At 40.3% G+C, this 26394-nt stretch overlaps 2 protein-coding genes across 3 annotated transcripts in view; one reads left to right on the forward strand and one right to left on the reverse strand.

The window, feature by feature from the left end:
- RAPH1 (Ras association (RalGDS/AF-6) and pleckstrin homology domains 1) overlaps positions 1 to 22923 on the reverse strand; it is a 151516-nt gene extending 128593 nt beyond the window's left edge. The window contains exon 1 of the mRNA XM_085585186.1: positions 22730 to 22923. The gene's annotated coding sequence lies outside the window, so the exon portion shown is untranslated. The remainder of the gene's footprint in view (positions 1 to 22729) is intronic.
- Positions 13850 to 25048, forward strand: CD28 (CD28 molecule). Of its 2 annotated transcripts, none has more exons than XM_085585190.1 (4): positions 13850 to 14125; positions 20239 to 20592; positions 20849 to 20967; positions 23493 to 25048. In XM_085585190.1, the coding sequence occupies exons 1-4, from the start codon at positions 14071 to 14073 to the stop codon at positions 23628 to 23630; spliced, it is 666 nt and encodes a 221-aa protein (XP_085441316.1). In that variant the 5' UTR covers positions 13850 to 14070; the 3' UTR covers positions 23631 to 25048. The 2 variants fall into 2 exon arrangements, with proteins under 2 accessions (XP_085441316.1, XP_021387032.1); XM_021531357.3 differs by having other exon boundaries at positions 13877 to 14125; positions 23490 to 25048.
- Positions 25049 to 26394: the final 1346 nt, after the last annotated feature.

Genomic DNA, 26394 nt, shown 5'->3' on the forward strand with positions numbered 1-26394 from the left:
AAACCTCAAGGATTTTGGCAGCTTGAATAAACATCTGCAAAGATCTGGCTGGACTTGGGAACAGTCTGTCCTTTGCAAAGGAAACCACAGAAACTGGTAGAGATGCACCCATTTTCTAAGGGCCTCTACAAAGTCTAGAGGGAAGGGTATGAGGCAAAAAAAATAAACATCCACAAAAGGAGTGAGGCAGGGCAGTGTCTGGAAAAAAAGTGTCCCATGGTGTACAATCCCGTACAGTAAAGAAAGGCAGAAGGGAATAAGAAAACAAAGAGGTCAGTGAAGGAGACTGGAGAGAGAGGTACTTCCTATGCATGAAGAAGAACAGGATGCACATTATATTGCAGATGAGAACTGCACTGCCTTGTGTGTCATGCGATCACAATCATGGGCATATTCCCAGAGAACCTCTCAGAAGGTTTCCAGGCCCATGGTTTTGGAGAAGGGCAGGTCTTCCTGAGAGATAGTACCAGCTGCAAGAGAAGCAGAGCTGTTTACAGAGCTGTAAACTGAAGATTCTAATTCTATAGAGTGGGCAAAATTTAGGAATTAATTTAGGAAACCACTGGAGGCAGAAAGAAGCAGAGTGAACCCTGCTAGGTTACTAAATCATAAATAGCTGGAGTTCTTTGGATCTTTATTCTTTTCTCAAAGCTTTCCATCACACCTTATGTGAGAGTTTAAGACTGTCTCTTGGGTTGGGATGGGTATTTTCTGTTCTGAATAAACACTACTTATAGTAAGACTTATATTGCTTCAAGTAGTGCCTCCCTTTCCAGGAAAAAAGTTCAGTACATAAGGAACACCCTGTGATGACACAGGCACAGTGAGGCCACTGGCCAGCCTCTTCTCCGGGGTGACTTGGCTGAGTGGGACAGAGTCAGATGCCTTGCATCTGTATGCTCCCATTCTTGTGCTGTTATGTACACATCCCAGTCTCAGCTGAGGCTGCAAGCAGGAACAACAGAAAAATACCACAACAACAGCTGTTTTGTTGGATTTTATGGAACGGAAGCCCAGGACTACTTGAAATCTTCAAATAAATCTTTTTCCCATAAAAGAAACTTCTAAATGCATGAGCCATGAGTGTTTGTGAACAAGCAATATTTAGATAGTGAGCTTGTCTTTTTGATGTCTACAACTTGCCGTTAGATCTATAATCAATATGTAATAACTTGCCACCATCTACCTGACTGCATATTTTAGCAGCGTTTCTTCCCTGGAAAGATTGTTCTTCAAATAAAAATTCCAAAACTGAGAGCAGTCCTTACTAAAAATGTAATGAATTCAACAAGCTAGTGAACAATTGCTATCACTACATGTGATATGTACTGTTTTAATTATAAGAGTCAATCAAGGAACCTCTTTTTATGTGAAATATTTCAAAGAAAAACAGGTAATTTGTTCCATGTGTGGCAGGATGCTGTGTGCAACTCCTCTCCCTACATTTATGATCTTGCAGTAAAATGAACAGACTTAACCTACAAAAGATCATAAAGCCTTACAAATGCTATACCTGCTCACTGTGGTGTGTTATGCACTTTTCAATGTCAACAGAAAAAGGGGCATGAGGGGATTGTGATCCAAACCAGGATTTGTCCAACATCTGAACTCTGCAGGGATGATTAACCCATTAAAAGACTACAGCACTAAAGATGGAAACCTGTGGTGGGGTACTCTTTCCTTGAGAGAGCTTTTCCTAATGCTGAAATCTGGCTTGCTGTCCCATCATTTCTGTCTTGCAGTCCCATCATTTCTTGCCTTGCCCATGACAGACATGGAGGGCACATGATTTCCTTCCTCTTTGCAGCAGCCTTTTGTGCTTTCAATGACTGCTGGTCTCTCCTCAGACCCCTCTTTGGTGAGTGAACACACTCTCCTCAATCCTTTCTAGACTTCTGACTGATCTTACTGCACTTCTCTCATCTCCTTCCAGCTGGGCACAGCTTTCTGTCTGCACATTGCCCAGCCACCACTTGCTGCTCTAGCTAAAGGCACATGCTACAGACTGCTCCTGCGTGGCTGGTGAACCTTGCACTTTACTGGTTTGGTGTAAGATCAGTTCTACAGTTTGTCAGTTTTTACCATTTGAATCCTATCCCCCAGGATGCTTGCAGTTCCCTCCCACCCAGTGCTATGTGTGCAGATTTGAAAAGCAGATTCTATTCACCATCTAAGTTATTAATAAAAGTAATGAAGAGTGCCAGAACAGACAAGACTCCTGTGGAACTAAGAACTAAGGATCTCAGTTTATCCTTCTATTTTGACAGCAAATTGCCAGTAACTATTGAGCCTTGTTTCCAAGCAGTTTGATACTTACATCTGACCATGTTCCTCTTTCTTGCTTACAAAAAGCTCTGCCTATGAAAATCAAGACATATGACATTTACTGCTTCTCCCGGTCAGCATGGTAAGGATTACCTCATCCAATGATGAAATCAGATTATTTGATGCAGTTTATTCTTCAGAGAGCCATGATTTTTCCTTTCAGTGCTTATGAATAATGGCTTGACTAATTTTTCCAGTATTTTTCTTTAAAAAGAGAGAAAAACAACTATTACATCTGCCCTCTTTCCTTCTTGATACCTCAGCCTTCTTGAGAGAACCATAAATGGTTTTGAAATTACATAAGGTATTTCTCAAAGTATTCTGAGCTATAATTCATCAAGATCAGTTCATTTGAATATAGTTTGCTTCTTTATGCCCTTTCCAGCCACTTCTCTTATTCTAGGTGCAGACCATACTGCTTTGCTGCGGTGTCTGTTGTGCTGCTTATCTGCCTGCAGCTGGGTCCTGAAGTCCCTGAGTCAAAAAAAGTGCATAGTTTTCTGAGTAACATTTCTCCTTTCTGTTCAGTAATGAGCCATTTCCCTGGGATTTGTTTTACTGTATATTTCTTTTGTGTACCTGCAGAAGTGTTTCTTCTTAGTCTTTACATAATTTACTCATGTTACTTCATTTTGTACTCTTGAAATTATGTTTCAATCCTACATGCTAGTGCCACACTTGTATACTCATGTTCAGCAATCCTCTAGTTTCTTTATGCCTGTCTTTTCTTTCTTAGCAGACTTTCCCTTACATCTGTCCAGAGCAGGAGCTTCCCAACCAAATCTCTGTACATTTTAAAATATGCATTCTGGAGGTCTACACTATTTATTTTGCTATCTTCCTTCTCTTTCAATTTCCAAAAGAAGGTCATGGAAGCTGGAAGCACTTACCTCCTCCAAAAATAAGATTTTGATTGTGTTTTTATTATTCTAATCACAAGGCCAGCATTTTAACTGAACAGCAAGAAGAGCTCTCAGCCTCCTGTTTCTTCAGCATGTAGAGATATTTTCTGCCAGATGACACTAAAGTGTCATGCATTATCTGCATGCTTCTCATGCATTATCTGTATATGGTATCTGATGTAAGGTGCAGAGAGTGTTTTGTGAAAGTTTTTTAAAAAATGGCAGCATCTCCAGCTGCAAGTGTCTTGTGCTTCTAGTCCCCATCACAGAAAACAGCCTCATATCATCAGAGTTTTCACAAGTGCTACAGAGACAGCTGACTGTGTCACTCAGACACATTTGGTCTTGCTGAGTGGCATACAATTGTCTCCATTGGTTTTTAGCTATATCCATTAAAGTGCATTTGCCCAAGTATATAAATCATCAATGTCAACTTCCCACAAGGTAGCACAACTGTATCTTCCTGAAATTGTATTTCATTTAAACACATCTGCTATCTGATAGCAACAATGGTGCTACACCTGATGGCTTTGAAAATTTAGATGACAAACTAGACAAGATTTGTGCATTTGCTCTGTGGTGAGAGGGCACATTTAGAAGGCATTAGACCTTATAGTTTCAAGAGCTGAACTCTGCATATTTTTAAAGTTCTGATCTGTTTGGATTAGAAACTGATCTCATACCTTTAAGCTGAGCCTGTATCTATGACATGTAAGATGATAGGTCTGAAGTCATTAAAATTCATCCCATATATATCTTACTCGAACAATGAAATGCTGACGGAACAACCAAAACCAAATAACAAATCAACAAGCTAATCTACATCCTTCCAGCACACTTCCTAAAGCGTGATGTAACCACACAATAATACCACAGACTACAGCTAATATGTCTCACACAAAACCTGAGTACCTGCAAACATTAAGGAGGGCAGACTTAAAGTAAAATTTGCATCTTTACATTAACGGAAGAACATCTACATCTCATCTTGATTTCATGTCCTGTCCTAGAACTGAATTAAAATCAGGACTAGCTAGCTATTACAAAGCAGGGGAGAGGGTGGGAAAGCATAAAAGCTTTAGAACATTTCTGACTATGATGGAATATTCCAGGAAACAGATTATAAAAATGTGGGAAGACAGTCTTCTCACAGGGTCTGCAGTCTAGGCTTACCAGTTTAACAGAATTCAATAGGCCAAATAATGAGTGGGTATGAAATCTTGACCTCTATTAAATCCATGGCAAAAATCCCATTGATTTTTCTGGGATCAGGATTTCAGTCTGGTCACATTGTGTCCAAATGATGACCTTTTTTAAAAAGCAGCAAATATCATACAGTGTTTTAGACATTTATACATTCATATCCAAACAAACTGAAATTGTTTTGGGCAAGGAAATATACATAGGTGACTTTGCTGTCAGGTTAAAATGGGCTGCTGTTCCAGTATACTGTAGAGGAAAGCATGGACAAGGAAACACACTGCAGTGCAGGCAGATAGTGGCCAAGGAGGGTCCTCTTTGGAGCTATGGTTTTTGTTATGAAAGCCCATAACTCCCTAGATCCATGTGAGTTATATTATTCTCAGCAAGATGCAATGAACTCAAATGCTGCTCAGGAACAGAAGAGGTCTCCCTGTTGAGCAGATTAAAAGAGGCCAATGCTGTTTGCAAGAGCTGAGTGGGGGGTTCTGGAACTCCAACACACTGGCACCCAGGCCCCATATAGTTAGCTCTCCCCCAGCTGCTTAGCCCAAGACCACTGCCCTTCCTCAACAGACAGGACCATAACAAACAGGCATTCCTAGTGAGGGGGCAACCTGGGTCGTGACCGTGCATTTGCTCCTTCTGCTTTGCAATCCACACTGCGGTCTCAAAACAACGCTTCCCCTCCTCAGCTGGCTCCAGCTGAGCGGGGCGCTCCATCGCCTGGGCCCGCCTGACGTGTGCTCCTGCGCTTCCTGCCGCTGCTTGCAGCCGGGCTCGGGGAGAGCTGGAGAGCTCCTGTGCTGGCTCTAGCTCCCCGCGCCTCTGTAGTTCTGCCTGTCCAGAACCGATGCTGGCTCTAGTGCTCTGATACTAGCTTAAACTCAACGCATTACTTTAGGCTAATGAGCAGAGGAAAACTAGTATAACCTACTCCCAGGGATGAAAGGAAGAGTCAAGAGCCAAGACATATCGAAGTGAAGTGATGATGTCAGTTCAACCTCTTTACAAAACAGTTAAGGCTGCTCTTTTACTCCAGTACAGGTCAAAAAAAGAGCTAAACACTTCTTCTCCTTCCCATTATTAGAGTAGTACTAGAGATCGGGCTTTTTCAAATAGTTTCCCTACTACAATCAAAGATATTTAGTTTCTTTATACAGGTATGTCCTCACACAGTTAATCCCCTCTAGGCATTCAGAAAAAGAGAAATCTATTTCTACTAGCTGTGTTAGTTCCCAGACCCAGAGCTGGATGAATTGTTTACGGTAATAAGTGATTCGTTTAATTTAGTACATTTTTCCTACTTGTGACTTGACCATCACATTATCCGGACTCCTGTGTTTGTAGGACTAATCATAAATATTCACCAAACAGATTATACAAATACATTTCAATTGATGAGTTGTTTGTAGACCAATGTCTCTGAAAATACCCAAATTACTTTTTAAGACTCCAAGGGTATGTGGCTGTTTGCATAACACACATGCCATCATTTCTGACAGAGGATGTGAAACCTTTAAAATAGGAGAATAATGAGAGAAGAGTATCAGTTCCTGAACAGATAATAATTATTAATACTAATCTGTATTAGAAATTGTTTACAAAATGTTTAAGACTCTCAAATACATACTTAAACTAACAGTTTAAATAAACACGACCCCTGGAAACCAAGAGTGAGATGGGATTATGAGAAGAGTTATTAATTACTTTCTTCTCTTTCCAAAAGCTCTGCTACTTCTAATTTGTCTATTATCCTACAGTGCTGCTCTGCAAAAACCTCCAAGGATACTACATATAATACAAAACCCAAATGCAACCAGTCATGGAAATTTAAGTAGTACTAACTAAGAGAAATTTGGCTGAACAGACAAAATGTTATATAGAATAATTTGTTTTGTAAAAAGCATTTTTAAAATTACTTCCAATTATGAAAGGAGGACTGAATTAATTATTGCCTTTTTATGAACCACATGGAGACCTTGGAGACTTTTGAGAATATTTCTTTTTAAAAAAGCCGTGCAAATAGAATGCAGAATTAGGGTTAATAGAATCATCAACAATTATCTGCTGAAGCCATAGAAAAATGACAGCAGAAAACTTCAGGTTTCTGAGACATAAAACTAAAAGCTCAGAAATTTAATCATGAACTCGAATGTTATCATAAAACTTTAATAGAGCTGGCTGCAAAAATGTACTTCAATTCTTATAAACTCTCAGACTGTCCTGAAATCAGCAAACCCAGAGATTTTACATTGCTTTTAATAACTTCCAAAGCTTAGTGAGATATTAGAATTTGATTGTATTTTAATATCATCTGAAAGATTATCCAACAGCTGCAATAAGCAAGATGTAGCAGGACCTCTTCAGGGTCAAACTTTGTGTATAGGAAGAGATGAGATTTTTCTGGTTTTATTAGAGAGGAATACGTATGAATACAGGGCAGCAGCAACGTGAAGCGGAAGCCTTCCAATCCTCACAGCTGCCTATGGGCTCGGATTTCCCAGGATGTTCTGGCACGTGGAGCTTGGCTGCCAGGCAGTTTGGGATGATCTCTGCTGTGAGGTTTAGCTTGTAAGAGCAAGTTGTGCTGTCTGCTGGGAGCCCCTGAGAAGTGGCCACGCCAAGGACAGCGAGTGGCACTTTGCATTACAGGGCTGTGTGTGTGCCTGCTGCTCCTGTGCTGAGGGATGTGCCACTGGCATGGGGCACCAATACTTCTTGGGCTCAAGAGACATTAGGGGAGACACCTAAACATTCAGGTGGCTCCCTACAGGACCCTATGGCTTGCACCAGTAGACAGAATGGACACCTTTGAAATAAAGGATGGATATTTTCTCTGCTTCTTGTGTGGATGTGACTTCTAATAAACCACCATATGATGTTTTCTCCTCCTCTTTAAACCAGCAAGGATTCCTACCCTATGAACCCAGCAAGGTCTTTGTAAACAGCAAAGGGATTTCCTGTTTGAAGAAATAGTTTAAGGGAATGCTGGCATGCTGAAAAATTGCAGACTTTACTTTCTAAGAAAAAAATCCATTATAAAATTAATAAGCATTTATCAGTTTTCACATGCATCTCCAAATGAGTAAGCAGATGCTTCCTACTGTGATTTGAAAATGACTTCTCTCTGCTTTCAGCACTTTTCAGTTAAGAATCAGGAATATTGGTCCTTAGTTCCTATGTGGAAATATTTAAAACTCTTTCTAATGTGTTTATAATGTTTTCCTATGCAGCCCTGCACAAACATTTTCAGTGTGCTATGACTCAGTACTTTTTTGAAGCAGCAGAAATACAATGAAAAGTCTGTTTCTCATAGTATTTTGGCAGAAAACAACTCTGTGGGTTGGTGTTGGCAACACCACAGTCTAAGAATAGGGCACTTCTCAGGCATAAAGTTGTTGAATTTGGACATCAGCTAGGTTTGCCTAGGCGTAAAGAAGCCACTGTCTTCAGGGAAAGGAGTAATTTAGAAATGCTCATCCAACAAGTTAGTGTGCTAGTGTCTACCAAAATAATTATTTCCTGTGAGGAATATTCAGAATGAAGTAATCTCAAAGAATATATTCCATTGGATGAGTGAGGTTGCTGGGAAGCCCTTTGACACTTCCTCAAAAGGGCTTTCATTGTGTGGAGTGCTCTATTCCAGTTTCAATTGTTCATAAACATGAGTAATGTTTCCTTCCAAGTTTGTGTAAATGGGAAGAACTGTAAAAGTGCAGAGCTTCACCATGCATGCATTGTGCTAATAGCACTACCAATGTGAAATGCAGAGCAAGACAAAAAGTAACACAACAATGAGGATGTGAAAGAGTGAAAGCTTTTAAAATGAGCTTGAATTTGACAGTCTTAAAACCTAATATACTGAGCTGAGCCTGGGCTGTGCTGGTTCTGATGAACCCAGAGGAGAGGAAAGTGTTTTCTCTAGCTAAGTAAGGCTTTACACATAAATACAGGCTATACAGATTGTTCTCTACAAATAAAGGCAATTCCTTGGAAGCCTCAGTTACAGCATTCCCTTACTATGGGTAACATTTGCCAAGTGATTCAAGTGTCTTCACCACTAGTTTGATTCCATTCTTTGCCCCAGGGCTCTAGATTCCCTAATTATCCATACCATTCATGTGCTGCTTTTGGCAGCAAAAATTTTGGTCAATTATTTCCCTCCAAAAGGAAATGCTGGCACACATGGCAGAGAGGCCAAGTCAAGTCAGATCATATTGGATGTGTAATTTCTAGGCTTGGGCCCCTGTTCCATGGGACTGCCATTCAGCACAGACTCAGAAAGCCTTCTTCCCTCAACAGCCCTCTACAAATCTTCAGACAGGACCTCCCATGACACTCCACATTGCCCTCAGATATGAAAACACAGTCTTAGCAGACAGAAATCTTTCTACTGGTATTTAGAGATCTATGTGACTTCTCTGGAGAAGATATGCACAGCCAGGTCTGGAAGATGTCTTTTTGCACAAAGATGGATTTTCAATTTTCCTGCTCAAGATTTCTAGGTCTTAAGTTCTTTGGAAGATGCTTCCTCTTATTTTAAATTGCTTGTAATATATCTGCAGTGCTTATTATCTCTTTTGTCTTCAGCAGGACAAAGGACAAGGAAGTAAATTATCTCCCTTTGAAATAATGAGACATGCCAGACTCCTTCCTCTACTAAACAACACTGCTTTGTAGCCATATCTTCCATGGTAATGTGTAGGGTTCTCCACCTTCTCTACCCAAGAAGAAAAAGCACCAAGCAGTGCAGTCACCAAAAATCCTTCTTCTAGCCCTAATCTCTAAATGCTTTTATCACATAAGATTAAGCATACATATGTACTCAACTGTGGGCCTTATTTCAGGTGTTCCTACCTAAACACTGGCCTCTAATGAAGCAGCAGCCATATGTCAGATTACAGGCAGGTGACAGAAGGAGTTAATTATGCAGCTTTGAGCCATTCTTCCCCTACTCATTAAGACTTGTTCTAACAGTTCAAACCAGGAATACCTACAGCCAGAAGAAATGGCTACCACTTTGAAACTTGGATGAGATTTTAAACTTGGTAAGAGCCAAGAACGTACATGTGTGAACTCCTGTCCCTTTCCCAACAGACACTAATGAATAGCTTAATCTACTGGCATTAAAAATATTCAGTCTGTCAAGGAAATGTTTATTTTCTCAAATAGGGAAGTCTTCCCTCAAGCTCTCTTTCAGGTTTATATGTGATGGCAACACTTAGTCCTATGTTAGTGACACACTAGGACTGCTATATTGAGGGCTGGAAACAAAAATTTCACATCTTTCCAAAAGAGAAAGTTCTCTTTCCACCATGGCACATCATATTTAGTTCTGGCCCTGGAAGGTTCCTATGTAGTAGACATCAGTTACAACATTCTAAGTTACAGAAAAACAAAATTCCCTCTGAAGGAGTATATTGATATTTCCTTCTAAGGGTAATGGTTGCACTTGTGATATGAAGGTACCTGGACTCACAGAAGGAAGGATATAAAAACACTTGGAATATAGTGAAAATTAATCAGCGTGTACGCGAAATGACAACATGGAATGAAGGCCATCAGAAAAGTGGTCAGACCTCGCAAATTTTGCAGCTTAACAGGGGTACTTGTAGAGGTTCCTGGTTTTGTCACAAACCTAAGGCACGTCCTTGGTCATGTCTCTTCACCTTGCTCTTCACCTTCATATTCTCCATTTGTAAAGTGAAAATAACAACATGTCACTTTATGAAGAGCTTCAGGTGATAAATGCAACATAGCTCCTTGGGCTAACTTACTGGACATAGTAGAAGGTGAATAACACACATAATTTTTTGTCTTCCTAGTTAAGAATAACGTGTCTGTTTGTTACATTCTTTCTGTCACCCTACTTCTGCACCTCTACAGCAGCTAGTTAAAGCACACTTGCTTATAAGCAAGATGTGAAAGAATCAACCTTCCATCTGTACCAAGGGTGCATAGCACTATTCAAATCAAATCATTACCTGGAGCAGCAACGGAATAATCAAGATGCTTTAAGAGCTGCAGTTGTAAGAAAGAGAGCATTTACTTTAGCAGCTGACAACGTATAAGCATGCAAAACAAGCAAAAGAACACCTACCCAGACTACTTACTCAAGGTCTGTGTCATGATTCTTTATGGTAGAGAAGCAAGAGGAAAATTGGTTCAGACAACTGTTTAATCTTGCTATGTAGTTGCAGGACAGCATAGGAATATAAAAGTTAATTGTCTATAGTAGTTAAAAGGGAATTTTAGATACCTATTGTCTCCCATCAGACTGGACTCTTCAGAAATAAGTGAATGATAGTATATTGATGCAATTATTCTTCTAGTGTGCATATACAGTTTTATTTGCTTGAGAACAAGAGTATGTGGTGGGAACAATTATGGCACTATACAACTTCCAGTGACTGAAGGAAGGCTTCATTTATTTTAAAATTACCTTCTCAATTATCCACTTTTTTAATCATAACAAATCTGGAATGTCTTTCTTGACTTAAACAGCTGAACTCTTTACTGAGGATATGCGGGTCATTACTTCCTTATTCTTTAAAGTAAAGGCAAACTGGCAGCCTGCTTGGGATTTCTTGGTACTCTTAAAGATATTCAGAAATAGCCTTCAGAAACCTTTTAGAAGAATATTTCCCTTCAGAAATCATACTGGATCCTGTTAGATTTCTCTGAAACTCAGGTCATAGCTCATACCTGTTTTTTTTAAAAAAAAAACTATGAAAAACTATGCTCAAATACCTAGATTGTTGTTTTATTTACATACAGTGATGAGTAAAAAGTCCAAACCAATACTCCAGATTCTTGTGTAGCCTGGAAAACTACTTACAGACTTTTAATTTTCTTCTCTTGGACTGCAATTTCAGCCATTTTGTGATGGGATGGAAATATTTTTTTCCCAAACATGGCCAAATGGCATTTTTATCTCTTTCAGTGCTCTCAAAGCTCTAGTTGTATTGAAATTACAGTGGTAGTCTGGATTTCCATTGCTGTGACAGCAAGCAGATCGTGTCTGCCAGTATACAGACAGACTCAACAGACTGAAATATGAATGGAAAATGGGGTAAGAATAGAAGTCAATACTGCCTGAATTAATGTTACTGCAGAACACCCTTAGGTAATGCTCAGGATATAGAAGGAGAGACACTTTGAGAGGTGGGAGAATAATAAAAATTTAAAAGTGAGGGTATACCGACAGAGATTTTCACACATTCTTTTTTCCTAGATAAACTTTTATGTGGTTTGTCGTAAGTACAAGATGGTTTGCTGGAAGCTAAAATATCTTCTTCCCCTGTCCTCAGGATAATTTTGGCAAAAGAAGAAGATCACACATGAAGTGGCAAAGCCAAGTATCTAAGTGATTGGAATTAAATTAGAGGAAAATATGCAATTCTGAGGAGGAAAGGAGGCATACCCTTTGCAACACAAGGCTTTTAAAATCCTAGAAAACCAAGAAGTGCAGATGAGCCAAAAGCTATTAGGGGGAAGAAAAGCACTCTTCTGTGCTCGAGAGATAAAAGAAGAAATTATTAGGCAAAACTAAAATTACAAGAAGATTCTCTGAAAAGGGCAATACTGGTACCCCTATTCATCAACACAGAGAGAAATGATCCATCACAGCTTGGTCTCTAGAGCCACAGTGGATAATTGCCCAATGGCCCCTCTTTCCTCTCCTCCATTCCACCAGTCAGTCCCTGTTTGCAATCAGTGCCATGCTCTGTCCTCACAATGGGAGAGGCACATGAGGAGCACTAAGGGATGGAAGGGAATGAATGGGATCTCACCTAGTGAGTGCACACTGTTCCCTCAGGTTTTTGTTAATGGTGTTCTTATAGCAGGATCTCTTCCTGCACAACTGTTTCCATAATCTGGTTTCCACCTGAATGGTGCCCCTTTGCCAATGTATGCCAGGGAAATTACTGGCAGTATCTCTCTCTCTGCAATATATTCTGCTAATTCTGTGATGAGGGTAATATGCACTCCTTGTGCATTTCTAGTCCATATCCCAAATACAGAAAGGATCTGACAGCCAAGATGAAGACTGTGTAAGCTGAGTTACCAGAGCCAGAAGATGTTACCAGAGCAAGCAGTGGGTTTTCATCTCTGGGAAAAGAGATTCAGCAAAAAAGTACTGAATTTTGTAACTTTTTTGAGGTATTCTCACTACAAGTTCAGATGAGTCTATTTCATTGGTAACTGTAGGTACACTCATATGACTAAAAAAAAAAAATGTGTCAGGACGTTTATATAGATACCACAAAAGTGGGCTAAGAAAGAGAGAATCTTATTTTTTTCCTCTTTAGTGCTTTTTAATTATTTTGAGGAAATTTCAAAACTTTGAGTATTGAAGGCAACTGACAGTGATTATGAAACAAAAGATTACTGTATAGACTGTATAGACTGCAGATAAATATACCAACTAAAATGGTTCATAAATTGCATTTGTAATTTCTGATAAAACATGGTCTAAAGGCAACAGATACTAAGGGATATGAAAGAATAGTACATGGTCCTTCACCCCTTTCTATAACTGCCCAATTTTCTTGAAAGACTTCCTGCTAAATGCCTTCCCTTTTCTCTCAAATAAATCAAAGATAGGGACAAGCATTGATACAGTTAAATATTTCTACTTTGGTGGACCAAAATAAACAGTTAATAACCAGAGCTCCTCAGAGTTATAAATGCCATCACCTGGCTCTCACAACCTGCTCTTGCAAGAGAGGAGGTGACATTGAGCTTGCAAAGCAAAGGAAGAGAGAACATTTACCTGATGAGCTGAAGAAAAAACTTTACATAAGGCAGCCTCCATGAAAGCACTGAATAATGTGCTTGATGCATGCTGCCTTTACTCTAGATGTTAATTGGATTACAGTTGCACTCATCATAAATTGGGATATTTTTCAAAATGTGAAGGTATTCAGAATTACTATTTCCTGCACTATTGGTTCTGCATTCAAGGCAACAAGCAGATGCAGAGAAATGACAATGAACAAACAACTGCCCAAATATGCCGGTGTTCCCAGGGGCTAGGAAAACAGGCAGAAGCAACATGACAGGCAACATGAACAGAGGAAGAGTTCTGCTCCCAGGAGTGATGAAAGGTGAAAGTTCCTGAGCACACAACTTCCTGAGGGGCCATGTCTGGCCACCAGGAACTTAGAAACTGGTGTTTGCATCTCCCATCATGATGGAACCAGTATACATGTGTATGTACTCTTGGTAAATAAAGAGCACTGCATCCCTGGGGAAGCCCATTCCTCCCTGACAGGAGCAGCTTTGCAGAGCCCCAGACATAACCACTCTTTGCAATACAGGGCTGACAGTCCCTATCTTGAAACAAAGGCTTCCAGCACCTTTCAAGCATTATTGAGCTTTGCAGAGGCAACCTGGAGTTGCCTCTGCCTAAGACTAAAATCATCAAACAATTTAACTTCCTGTTCAAGCATTGCCGTTACAGTAGTTTTACTTGGCAGTGTATCACGTGCTGCAGAGCAAAGGGAGAGAAATTGTCTAAGCACCAGAGGGTGCAGCCTGGCCTCACAGGGAAGGAAGGCTGGTGCTGTGGGGCCCTTGGAGTCGCGGCAGTGCCTGCAGGGGGTGGAGACAAGGCAGTGGGCCCACCATTAACACCATGCTCCTGGGGATCCTCGTGGTGCTCTTCTTCATCCCCACTGCTGATGTAACAGGTAACAAAAACCCCCCACATTTCAATCCTTTCCCCCTAGTTTTTTATTGCCTTGAAGGTCTAGCAAAGGGGAGAGGCAGCATGCTGCAAACGGATCAACTTGATATAACCAATAGGCCAATTTTTCTCCTGCCATAAGTATCCCTCCAAGATGAGACCCAACAGCTTTCTTTTAATTTCATTTCTCTCTAGATCCATTTGGAAATTGCATGCAGAGGTAGAGGGGTGCTTATTTCACCTACCCCCTGGGCTTTACATGTTCTGCTCACAAGGGCCTTTTCTTGGGGGCAGCGGGTCTGAGCAGATGTGGTGCCAGAGCCTGTCTAGGGGCAGACTCTCCACATCCCCAGATCTACTAGTAAAGCTTTAGGTTCTCCTGTGGCCTGGCTTGGTGTCATGGGCTCTGGTGTTGAGTGCAACAACATCCTCACAGGATTAGCAGGTAAATGCTCAAAAGCAGAGCATTTTGATGGAAGGATAGGACTTGCCAAGTTTCTGATTTTTGCGTTGTTTAGTGGTTAATGATACTTACTAGACATCTGGTTTCTTTCTGAAGATCTTCAGAAAAAAATATTTTTGTGATTTTGAACTCGAGTCTTAGTGAATCTTCCTGAATCTTCAGTTGTTGTGGCTGAGGGTATTTATCTTGGTGTTGGCTTGCTGATGCAGTGTTCCTATGTTCAGACCTAACACATCTTTCCAATGGGTACATTAAAATGCAAAGCAAGGTGAGGGATGCTGGCTTTTGCTAGGATAATCTTGAGACAGACAATTTTTCAGACTGCTGGCTGTGAAATGCTGTTATTATGTCTTCTCTAAATATCAGCATTTTGTATTTTCCAGGGAAGTTACAGATAGAAGTAAAAATCTGGTTTCCAGTACATCTTAAAAAGTCACTTTTTCTAGCATGAGGGATGCAATTGAATATATTGTTTTCTTATTTCTACATTATTTTTCTGTAGTTCTTTTCCTCAGTGAAGGCATTGTAGTTTGCATGACATTGTGATATGCATTTTTTAAAGAAATCATAGGTTTTTTCTTCCTTGTCCTTTCCCATGTTTATAATTTTGTGTTTGCAGTATCATAATTATTTCCACAGCAGGCCCCTAGATTGTCAAAGAAGACACTGATTCCAGGAGGGGATAAGTACCAGCAGTAGGTTAACAGTTCTCAACACATTTCCATGATGTGTAAATAGCTTTTAAGCAGTGCTTTTGAATTGCAACAAAATGAATTACAGTGTGTGGTTCTCAGACACAGGCGCTATGCCATGGCTTACAGACACGTATACACCCGCTTTGCATGAAGACCTTGTATTTCTCCAACACACTCACCAAGACTGTTCAACTTCGTAAAGAAAAGCACATGAGGTCATTTGCTTCTCAGGGCTCTCATCCTTTCCCCATCTATTTTCTTCACTCTTCATTTTCAAGATGATTTCTCCTTAGTACATGGAAAACATTAAGGCAGGTCAAAACCCTGCAGGACTTCCTCAAGCCATGAAGTGCATTATAAGCCTCAGGTATTTTGGTTTGGGAAAATCCACAGAATTTGTCCTGTTGTTAGACTATACCAGTGGCTGCTGCAGGTTGAATTTAAATCATAGAAAGGGACTTGAAATACTAGTTCAGTCATTTCCCTTTTGCAGAAACACCAGCATTTACAAAGTTTCTCCTCCACCCTTTTGTTGGCTAAAAAATTACCTTGCTGTGAACTGCCAGCGAGGCAGCTAGATTGAGTGTCTGGTATTTTGTGGAATAAGTAATATAAGGAGGTTCCCACTGCAGTGTACAGCCACTGACCTCATCTTTTTACTATCCACATAACCTTATGGCTTATGATCTCTGGGGGTTAAAATCAACTCCTAACCTACCAAGATTACCAGAATGCAGAAGATGGATGAGGCAAGGTTAGCCGGGAGTCGGATGACATCAACTAATTCTTGTTTTAAAAAAAACAAATCACAAACTGCCAAGAAAACCCCCTGTGCTCACACTGGGTTTGACTAAAGCAAGAATGTCACTTGGGTTTTCTGGAGTACTCCTGCAGTACTCACAGCAAAGCAGGAAAGCTGAGCAGAAAGCAGGTCTGTAAGAGCCAGAAGGAGAGGATCCCCCCAGCTGCTCATCAGACACACAGCTGGGTGGCCTCAAACCAAAGTCAAAGAGAAGGACCCTTGTACCTGGGAAAGATGAGTAAACATAATTGAACAACAAACTAGCAGCAGCAAAAACAAAAGAACTTTGTTTATAACATACTTGTGTGCCTTTCTGCCTGCGGCTTAAAAAATTCCTTTCAGTTTTTCAGTTAGGTTTTTCCCTATCCCTCCAAGGAGTTAGGTGGGCCATTTCTTTCCTGTGCTTACAGAAATGTCAACTTATTTTAGATACCTTACTCTGGAAAATAGCTTCTTGAAGTCAGCTGGCATAAAAAAGGAAGAAGAGTACTAAATATTTTAGCAGAATATTTTTTTCCAGTAATTGCTGATGATTCATGAAGAGTTCTGGTGAAAAAAAAAAAAAAAGTAACACCTCAAAATAGTTATTTTCCATACTTTGTCAAATCTATTTCACTTTCTTGGCAAATAGAAGAAATAAAAACCTTCAATGAAGTTTTGTTTGCATAGGGTTCGATGATCAGAGAGTCAGTATTTTACAGGTATTATAGATGGATGCCATTTTGCTTCATAATGCAAAACCCCCTCACATGTATTTTACAAGAAATGTCCAACACTACAAATAATCCATAAAAAGCTTAACAAGTATTCAGAGATCTTACACACCACTGCATATAAATCCTAAGATCCTGAGAAGGCTTGCAGCCTGTGCACACTGAATGAAATTATTCTACATTTTAAAAGTCACTGCTTTTTGAAACTGTAAACAATGATTTTTCATAACTGATATTTTCCTGGATGGGTAAGGCCAAGATATAGATATTTATTACTACACACCGTATCTGAACACAGCTCTGAAGTGGCAATAATAACCCTACTTAAGGGAATGGAAACACCTACTAAATGTTTCAGAGTTTCACCATTTAATAAACCCAAAGTGACACTTATTAGGAAAAAACTATCTCTGTGAAGGCAAAAGCAACCTCAGCCCATGTTTGCTCAGAATGGGCTAGATCCTACTAAGAATGTAACCAAATCCTATTCAGATCAGCTGGGAAGTGAGGGATGGTAGGCATTACTCTGTCATCCCCATGAAACTAACACACATTTTAGTATGACTGACTTTCTTCAATTCGAAAAACCTCCAAGTCCAGAGGAGGAGGATGACAGCAGGGCTTGTCCAATATGCCAGTGGGGTAAGTCTGCCTTGCAGCCCAACCAATTCATGTGGTGCTAATGAGTTCTTCCTACAAATTAAAACAAAAATATCTCCTTTAATTTAGATTTGAACTACCACTTTGTAAAAGTGGATTTGGGTGCTTAACTTCAATCATATAGGAGCTGTCTTCATTTAATGACCCACAAATGAGCTTTCCCCACTGCTCAGCCAGCATCCATCCCAGCATCAGCAGCATGGACCTCGGTTATCAAGCCTAGCCTACAAGACAAGGCAAACAGATTGGATTATAAATACAAGAGTGAAAATAAGTTGAAGGAATTTATCATTTTAGGTGGGTGTATCAAAAGAGACTGGTTGCCAATTAGCACTGTGTCATGGCAGGGACATAAATAGTCCAGAGCTGTAGTTAAACAGTCGAGTTCAAGGCATGAAGTGCAGGTCTAAACATCAGGAATACAGGTTAGCTGATGACAGCAAAAGAGAGGGGGATAAGTCATTGGGGTCTGCAGAAGAGTCTGCAAATAACATCTGAAGACATGATGAGGGATGAGATTTTCAGTGTTCTCTGACTTTCCTCTGGCTGCAGAGAAATATGATCAGGCTGAGCAATAAATATCCATTAGTTTTCTGTAAGTACCTGCAATGAAAACACACAAGCACTTTTTGAAGTGTTATGCTTCTCTCTGTTCTGGGACCCTATTTTGGTTCTCAACTCTAAGACAGAAAAGGTCTCCCCTGAAGGTGTATTCAGTCCCTGTGATAATCAGGGTTGTAGTAGTGCACAAATACAGCAAACCAGTAGAACAACTCTGTCTCAAGTGAGATGTGTAGAATTCTGCTGTGCTAAAGGTAGAACAATTCTCCTGCAGACTTGCAAATCACCACCTAGGCCATAGATCAATTTTCTGGCCAACAAAATTATTATCAAATACCTTGTCTAAAGCAGTGGAATCCAAACCTCACCCCTTACTAGAATGCCTTATAAGCCTAAGTGAGAGCTTTTGTCGGAAAATGCTGATTCAAGGAAACTGAATTGTTTTGCTGAAATGTCTTCATTTTGATAAAAAGTCACCACAGGCAACACCTTGAGTAAAGACCCGCCTTCTCTGTTCTTACTTAGCCACTCTGTCTTAAGATTTGAAGATATTTTTCTCTTTCTGCTGGAAAGCCTGGAAATGTTATCCTCCATCCAAAGTTTCACAGTGTTTTGGTTGCCTGGAACATGGAATTTCAGAGCTGTTACCAGCTCTCCTCCACCCCCTCACTAACAATGTTGATCAAAGGGATGCAAAGGGTAGGCTACAATCTTTCTTTGCTAAAGATAGTCAGTAGAGAATTCCCTGTCTCACATATCCTCCTCTCATTCGAAGCAAGGGCTGGGAAATGAGACTTTCAATGACAGAATTAACAATTTCAGCAGTTTCAAAAGTTTAGCAGGTAACTGGAGAACCTGCTAGCCAAAGGCTGTTTCTACTGCTCACACCCTACCACTAGTCTTTGCCATCTCATGCATGTCTTGTGTTGACTTTATTCGCAAGACCACATTCATCCCAAAGGAGTAGTCTGCTCAAGAGGCTGGGAAACTTCATCTTTTTGTGCAGGCATGAATACAGTAAGCATAATTTGGTCATAAATACTATTAAAAACAGTTTTAAACACTAATTTTCTGGGTATTCTGGTTCTTGCCTCATCGTTTCTCTTGCTAGCCTTTTTGAAGTCTCACCACATGGATTAAGTAGAAAGAATCTATGTTTGCACCACATTTTGAGGACAAGAGGTACACTTGTCATTCTAACAGCCACAGTGATTCTCAGGGATCTGCAAAAATTATCCAACCTCAAATGAGCTTACATAAAGACTTAAGCAATCATATAAAAGCTTTGGCAAGTCTCTAGTTTAAGAGCCACAACTCCTTTCCTCTTACTTAGGGGTCATCATTTGAAAAGAAAGGCTTCATTTGTACAGGATGAATTTTCTTGGAAGAAGTTGTCTTTCTGCATAGTCCTTGCTATGTTTCATTCTTTGGCAGATGATAGCACAGAGGTCTACTTGTCAGAAAACATTTCCTGTTTATGTATCAGTCCGGTCAATTAAAATTCAATTATACATTCATGTGACATGCTTTTTTTCAGGCTATTCAAGTGCTAAGTGCCAATGCAGTGTCAGATTAGTCAACTCCCGAGTCCTTTGAGAGATTAAGAATCTACTACAGCTGCTGGCTAGCGAAATTACTTATTTTGCATTGAAATGATAGCAGTTCATGCTTTTAGTGTTCATTGCCCAAGGTCCAAACCCTTGAAATGGTTCAGCAAATCCACCTGCAAACTCCTCAGGAGTCCTTGAATTAAAAAGAAAATGTATAAATAACATTATCTTATCTGACTCCAGTGTCAATTCATAGTATTTTCACTCCATAATGTTTCCTGGGAAACTGATGGCTAAGTAAAGGATAGACTTAGATGGCCTTAGGTATACACACATGAACACAGATGCAGACTTGGCTTCTGAGCTCTGATGTTAAATCTTAATCACGGGCCACTGCCTCTGCTAGTGTTCTGACTCTGAAGAAAAACACTCTTGATCTCATAGTCTCCCCTAGAGATTGTATAATTATTTTCATACAGGTGGATTGCTGCAATGATAGCTCCTGTGAGAAACTGCTTCTGCAGCTGGGTGGTTTTGTACTCCCTCGTAGGGAGTGTCCCTTGTAGGGGAGAGGAGATATGGAGAAGAGTTGCATGGGAGGATGTGGGGTTCTGAAGTCTCATACTATATTTTATAAACAAGTGCTCTTCTCGCTTTCTCCCCTCCCTTCCAGAAAACAAGATTTTAGTGGCTCAGCATCCTTTGCTCATTGTAGCTAACCAAACTGCAACTCTAGTTTGCAACTACACATACAATGGGACAGGGAAGGAATTTCGAGCTTCGCTACAGAAAGGAACGGACAGTTCAGTAGAAGTTTGCTTTATTTCATGGAACACAACCAAAATTAGCAGCAATTCAAATAAAGGCTTCAACTGCCAAGGGAGTCATGATAAAGACAAAGTCATCTTCAATCTCTGGAACATGAATACCAACCAAACTGACATCTACTTCTGCAAAATTGAGGTCATGTATCCACCCCCATACGTCTACAATGAGAAGAGCAATGGGACTGTCATTCATGTGAAAGGTAAGCTGAGAGAAACCTCTGTAGGCCAATATCCTCTCCATACATGCTCCCTACATAATGACTGGAGGCAGTTTGTTTCCTTAAAAAAATAAAGTTGGATTGCCTGGTAAAACTACATACTTGCCCTGGACTTCCTGAAGAAGAGATCTTAAAATAATGATTAATAAAAATGACACATTGGAACAAGGAATAAATAAGCAAAGACTGATGTTTTTAATTTCATGTACTTAAAGTTTTCTTTGATCTTTCCTTAAAGAGACACCCACCCAAATACAAGAGCCTCAGTCTGCAATTCCTTTGTGGATTCTGGCAACAGTGACTGGAATTCTTGCACTCTACAGTATGCTAATAACTGCAGTTTCTATTAACTATTGGGTAAGAAACTTGTATTTTCCTTTGCTCTGTATGCTCTAGTAGTTAATTTCTCAGGCCCATACTTGCCATGTTTACCACTAACTCACTTATACCCCTTCAGTACAGGATGACAGTGTTTCTTCATCCCAGCTACATATGCACACCCATGGTGTATCCCAAAAGAGCTGAAATACCAGATGCTCTCTAGGTGGTCAGTCAGGCCTCTGCAGTAGGGTCCTACAGCAGATAGTAACGCCACAGTGTTGGCCACGGTGTCTTGTGCCTATCCAGCAATTCCCTTGAGCAACCACTATTTCTGGTAGCTTGACTACAAGGGAATAGGAGCACCTTACATCAACAGTAAGAAAGCTGAGACAGCCCTATGGTTCATAATTTTTGCTTTCTAATTTCTCTTGACTGGCCCAAGTCACATCCAGTTCTCCTCCTGGCATGATACTGGGGCAGCAGAAGGACATTTTCTTTGACAAGTCTTAAGACTGTGATCTCCAGAGCCAATTTACACTACTTACTCCATGTGACTCCATTACTCCTGAACATAGGGAAATCAATTCATTGCACTCTGACTTTCCTCTCTATTTTTGTTGTTAAATAGAAATTTTCAACACAACAATTATGAGGTAGCCTGTATAAAGGGTCCAGAGTACCTGCTAGGTTAAATGTTGCATGTATACAGAAAGCCACTGTCACTGCTAGCTGAAGCTTAAGATCTGCTAAGTGTTTCACAAAAGGATGCTTTCTCAATCTGTGGCTATTTCTAATGGAAAACAATCAAAGGGGGCACTGTCACAGGAAAATGAAAAGGACAGTTAAGTGGTTCTTCTTTATGCCCTGTTGTAGAGGCTGACTGAGGAGAGTTGAGAGGATTACTCGAGCAGCTGCTGGTGTTACAGTGCTGTGCTGCTGTGGCTGTGCCACAGAGGAGATGCTATAGGTTCAAATTCATCATTTACAATCTCGACCATTTTCTCTGTGCTATATTCATTTGCTACCTAATGGCTTCACACTTTGCCACTTTGTCTGCCCCCAGCAAAGGTGACAAGGCTGCATTGCCATGTGTGCTGTTTGCTGCATCATTTTTTCACCTGCTAATATTACGGCTGGTAGTATTCTTCAAATAATATGTATTCTGACTGTGGATATATTTAGAGTGTTGTTGACTGTAAATACAGCTGCCTAGAAGACATTGTGAATTGAAAAAGAGGTCCTAATTGTGGTACTCCACAGACATGGCAAGCCTGATCAGTTCCTGAAAGCAGCTAAAGATTTGTCTATTTTCATACAGTTCTGCCTTCCCTGAAGGAAAACTGCTTTCCATTGCAAAAGTAAGAGTATTTCATCCTGTAACAGGATCATGCTAGCAAAATGTCTTTCTCCCATGCAAAACTACCTCCTAGGTGAATTAGAAATCCTGTATTATGGAGATAAACACAGAGATAAAGCTTTGCATCAAATGCTTTACATGCATTGACTGCATTACATGGCTTAAGCAGTATGTAACTTACATTCAACCCTTCACACATGTATAACATTAACATCAAAAAGCTTAAAATATTTCACAGTAACTGCCACACTCTGCACATACAACATAATTCAGCCATCAGATTTTCTAATGCAAACCTCCTCCAATTCCACAGTATCATATGCATGTATACTGCAGTACATGCAACTATTTCTGTACATGCGAAGGAAATTTCAGTAAAAGGAGATTACATAAGAAGGTATGATCAGTATTACGAAAAAAGCATGGAAGCACTTTACTTACCTCTGATCAATAAAGCCTTAAGCTATGTAAAAAACACCAACCTTTTGCACAGCCTGCAGCAGTCAGAGGCTGAAATGCTGCTGTAGCTACATATTTCCTCTATGATTTTAGGCAAATTATTTCACCTGTCTTCTGCTACTCTTATTTCTATAAGAGCTGATTCTTCACTTGTCTCACAGGGGCATTATAAGCAGGAATCCAACAGTGGAAATGAGATTTTTGAGGCCCAGATTAGGAGACATAAAAGACTAACATCAGCTCTGATTCTTTCATTCCTTGAAGGAAGGTTCAGAACAACATATGCATTGGCTATTTACTGCTGTAAATAGTAGGAAAACCATAGTCTGGGCTGATTTTTCATGCTCTTATTCTGTTTGAGTTAAGCTAATTTCTCTTTACCTCCTAATAAATGAGGACAGCCTTCACAGCTCAAACTCTGTTGTTTCTGCTGAATCATTCTACAAATGAGAGAGGCAAGAAGATGGTGAGAGGTATCAGTTTGTATCCTTAGTGTGTAGCATGCCTTTACCTGAAGAACTAACATTGTTAATCTCTCACCAGATAAACTGGAGATTTACTTTCAGGTTGGAAAATTCCATAGATTATTTGATGAGAACACGTGTTCTAATTCTTTTGTAAATGTGTTTAAACCTGAAGCTACCTTACAAATATGCCTGCTTCCCTGAACAGGAACCTAGGGCCAGAACTGTCAGCAGTTAAAATGAGAGTTTTCACAGTTGTCTTCACCCTTCTCCCACAGCAGAAATCCAAAAAGCACATGTACCGTCAGAGCGACTACATGAACATGACTCCCCGGCACCCACCGTACCAGAAGAACAAGGGTTACCCATCCTACGCACCAACACGAGACTACACCGCCTATCGGTCCTGGCAGCCCTGATCCCACCAGCAGCCTCGTGTGCTTCTGGGCAGACACTTGCTCTGAGGCATGGAAGGACAGCCTCTCATTTTCTCATCGTGTTTGTTGCCATTGATTACAGACACCTACACCATAGCAAGTATTAACTAAACTTTGATCTGGTAAAAGAAACTCCAGACCAACAACCCGGGGGGGGGGGGTGGGGGGGGGGAAGGGGGAGGGGTGTAAGGAGTGAAGTAAAAAAAGAATTTTTCTCCATGATGGCTGAAAATGAGGGCCAGCTTGTGTTGAGGGTTGTCAGTGGATAAGATGGAAAGATGGCATCAGATCTCAGAGCTGGTTTCTTCCTAACACTTGTGGTTTTGCTCAGCAGCTGGAAGAAGAAGAACATCTTATCTTTTCCAATAACTACAACCTTAGATTTAACCCTTATTTTTCTTCCCTGTACATGTAATCCTCTGATTGTTGCTGTTAAACCTGGCAAAGTGTAAAAAATAATCTTTTTTTCTCTGTAAGACAAAGACACAGTTTGAAGTTCAAAACACATGCTTAAAAGAAAGAGTAAAAGGTCAGTTAGAAGGCATCCAAGCTATTACTCTATGGAGCAAATGATCTGCCAGGACAAATCAAGCTAATAGAAAACTAGTAAACCTTCAACATGTAAGTCCTTAGGCTGGACACTTTGTAAATGTTCATAAGGCCATCTGCAGTCATGACCCAGCAACTCCACAAACAGAAAAAGCAAGCAACCTGAAGACAAAAGCAAGACAAGTAGGAGAAGAAAGATCTCTTCATCATGAACAATCCCATTTCTTTTTTGTTTGCCTCTGCATCAAGGGAATGCAAAGTCATATATGAAGCATTAGAAGCAGAGAGGTCTTATTTTGAGAAGATTTTTACTTTTATTTTTGAATTTGAGAATTCAGCATGTATTCTTCTGAGTCCTCCTGAAAATTCAAGCACATCTTCTGGCACCTAGGTTATACCAGAGCTCTTTCAAAACTCTGGGTTGATTTATGAGCAACTAAAGACCACTTAATTTTTTTTCCTGTAAGTGTCTGTTTTTTGGGGTGTGAGAGGATTCTTCATTCTCAGCATTGTAAATTGGATATGCAAGTCCTCAGGCATAGGCAGGATCTGCTCTGGACACTCTGAGGAACTTTGTGTTTTCTGGAAGTTACTTTTCTCTCTAAAGATATTCTTCAGAGCTGTTCCATTTCAGAGCAGGACAAAACCTTTAGCAAACATGATCCATTCTTTCAATCGAGTATATTTACAATAAGAGGACATCCTAAATTGTAAATGGGGTTGCCTTGGCATAAAATCCCTGTTCATACTGAGGAGACAATGTTTATTTTATAAAGACTACTGAATAAACAATTAAAAGAAAGAAAAAAACCCACATTCCCACCTTGAAATAAAATTTGGATTGTACAACATTTCATTTCCTTCAAACTAGGATAAGAATATTCTTTCTCTCTTTGAGGAGGCAGAACAAAAACAGAGATGTGGACGCATAACAACAATCTAATTTGATGTCTTAAGCCAAGAAAACAACTTTGGCACTTTCAAATTGGAAGTTTCATTTGAATTTGCTGACTGGGCCCCAAACCTTCAACTCTGAGTCTTATATCACCATGAACCATGTTCCTGGAGGGTGCTATGCCACCTCTGAGCAGAAGTGAGGTGCCCCCTGCCCCAGCCAGGGACAGCAGAGCCCTGATGGCAATGGTAAACAAGGCCCAAGAGGCAGTGCTGTCCTTCAGCATAAGAATCCAGCCATGGACCTGGCAGGTCCTGAGAGCCTTGGACTGGTTCAGTTCAGCAAATTCAAAAGCTTATGACTGAACTGAAGAACTTCAAAACAAAGTCTTATTTATTTCTTCTCATTTCCCTTTACCACATGTACAAACACTCCAAGGCTAACATTTTTCCACATACAATTTTCACTCTCTTTTCCTGAAAAGCCCTCACTGCACCTTTGTGCTGCAGCTGGGGTAGCTCTGTGCAGAGTAGAGAGGAGGGAGGCTGGCAGGACACACAGGCATTGCGGCATGGCCAGCCTGGCCCTCCTTGCTGGCACTGACAGTGGGATGCTAATGCCTTGCCACCTCCCTCCTTACCTGGAGGGGAGATATGAATGATCCTGTGCTGGGGCACCCAGCCACCCCCAGCAGAGAGCAGCAGGCTGAGCACAGCTCTCTGTCAGGGTATGGCACTGTCTCACCAATTTCCAGGCTGTCACTGTGTGACACAATGACACAATAAAACAATGACATGTATGATCACATGTGCTGTGGAAAACCACAACTCCCAGGGCAAGCATAAGGTGAGATGGCAAATGTGTATCAAACCCATGAAACAGAATAGATGTTCTTTGTGTAAACTGCATATATACATATTTAGGTATAGATGAATCTATTTCATTGCATCTATATTCCCTAGAGTTTTATTATACTTTTTGCAATCTCTTTTTAAAAGTATTAAATAGATACAGTAAATTAAATCTTGAATGAATGTATTAGGCCTGAGGCTAGTCAGAGGAAAGTATTGCTTTCTAAAGCAAATAATGATATAATTTGCTTTCCTTCCCCTAACACTTTTGTACTTTCCATATTTAAAACATACTGGTAGCTCCCAGAACAGGATACTGGAAAGTAAGACCTGGAACATCTGCAACAAGTATTAATTCATTCAACTGACCAAAAAGGAAGGGGGATACAGGGAAATAGCCTAAAATGAAAAAATGAGGAGAATCAGGACATGAGAAGTCTCAGCACGGTGT

The sequence above is a fragment of the Lonchura striata genome, chromosome 7, assembly GCF_050655825.1.
Source record: "Lonchura striata isolate lonStrDom1 chromosome 7, ASM5065582v1, whole genome shotgun sequence".
Classification (NCBI taxonomy): domain Eukaryota; kingdom Metazoa; phylum Chordata; class Aves; order Passeriformes; family Estrildidae; genus Lonchura; species Lonchura striata.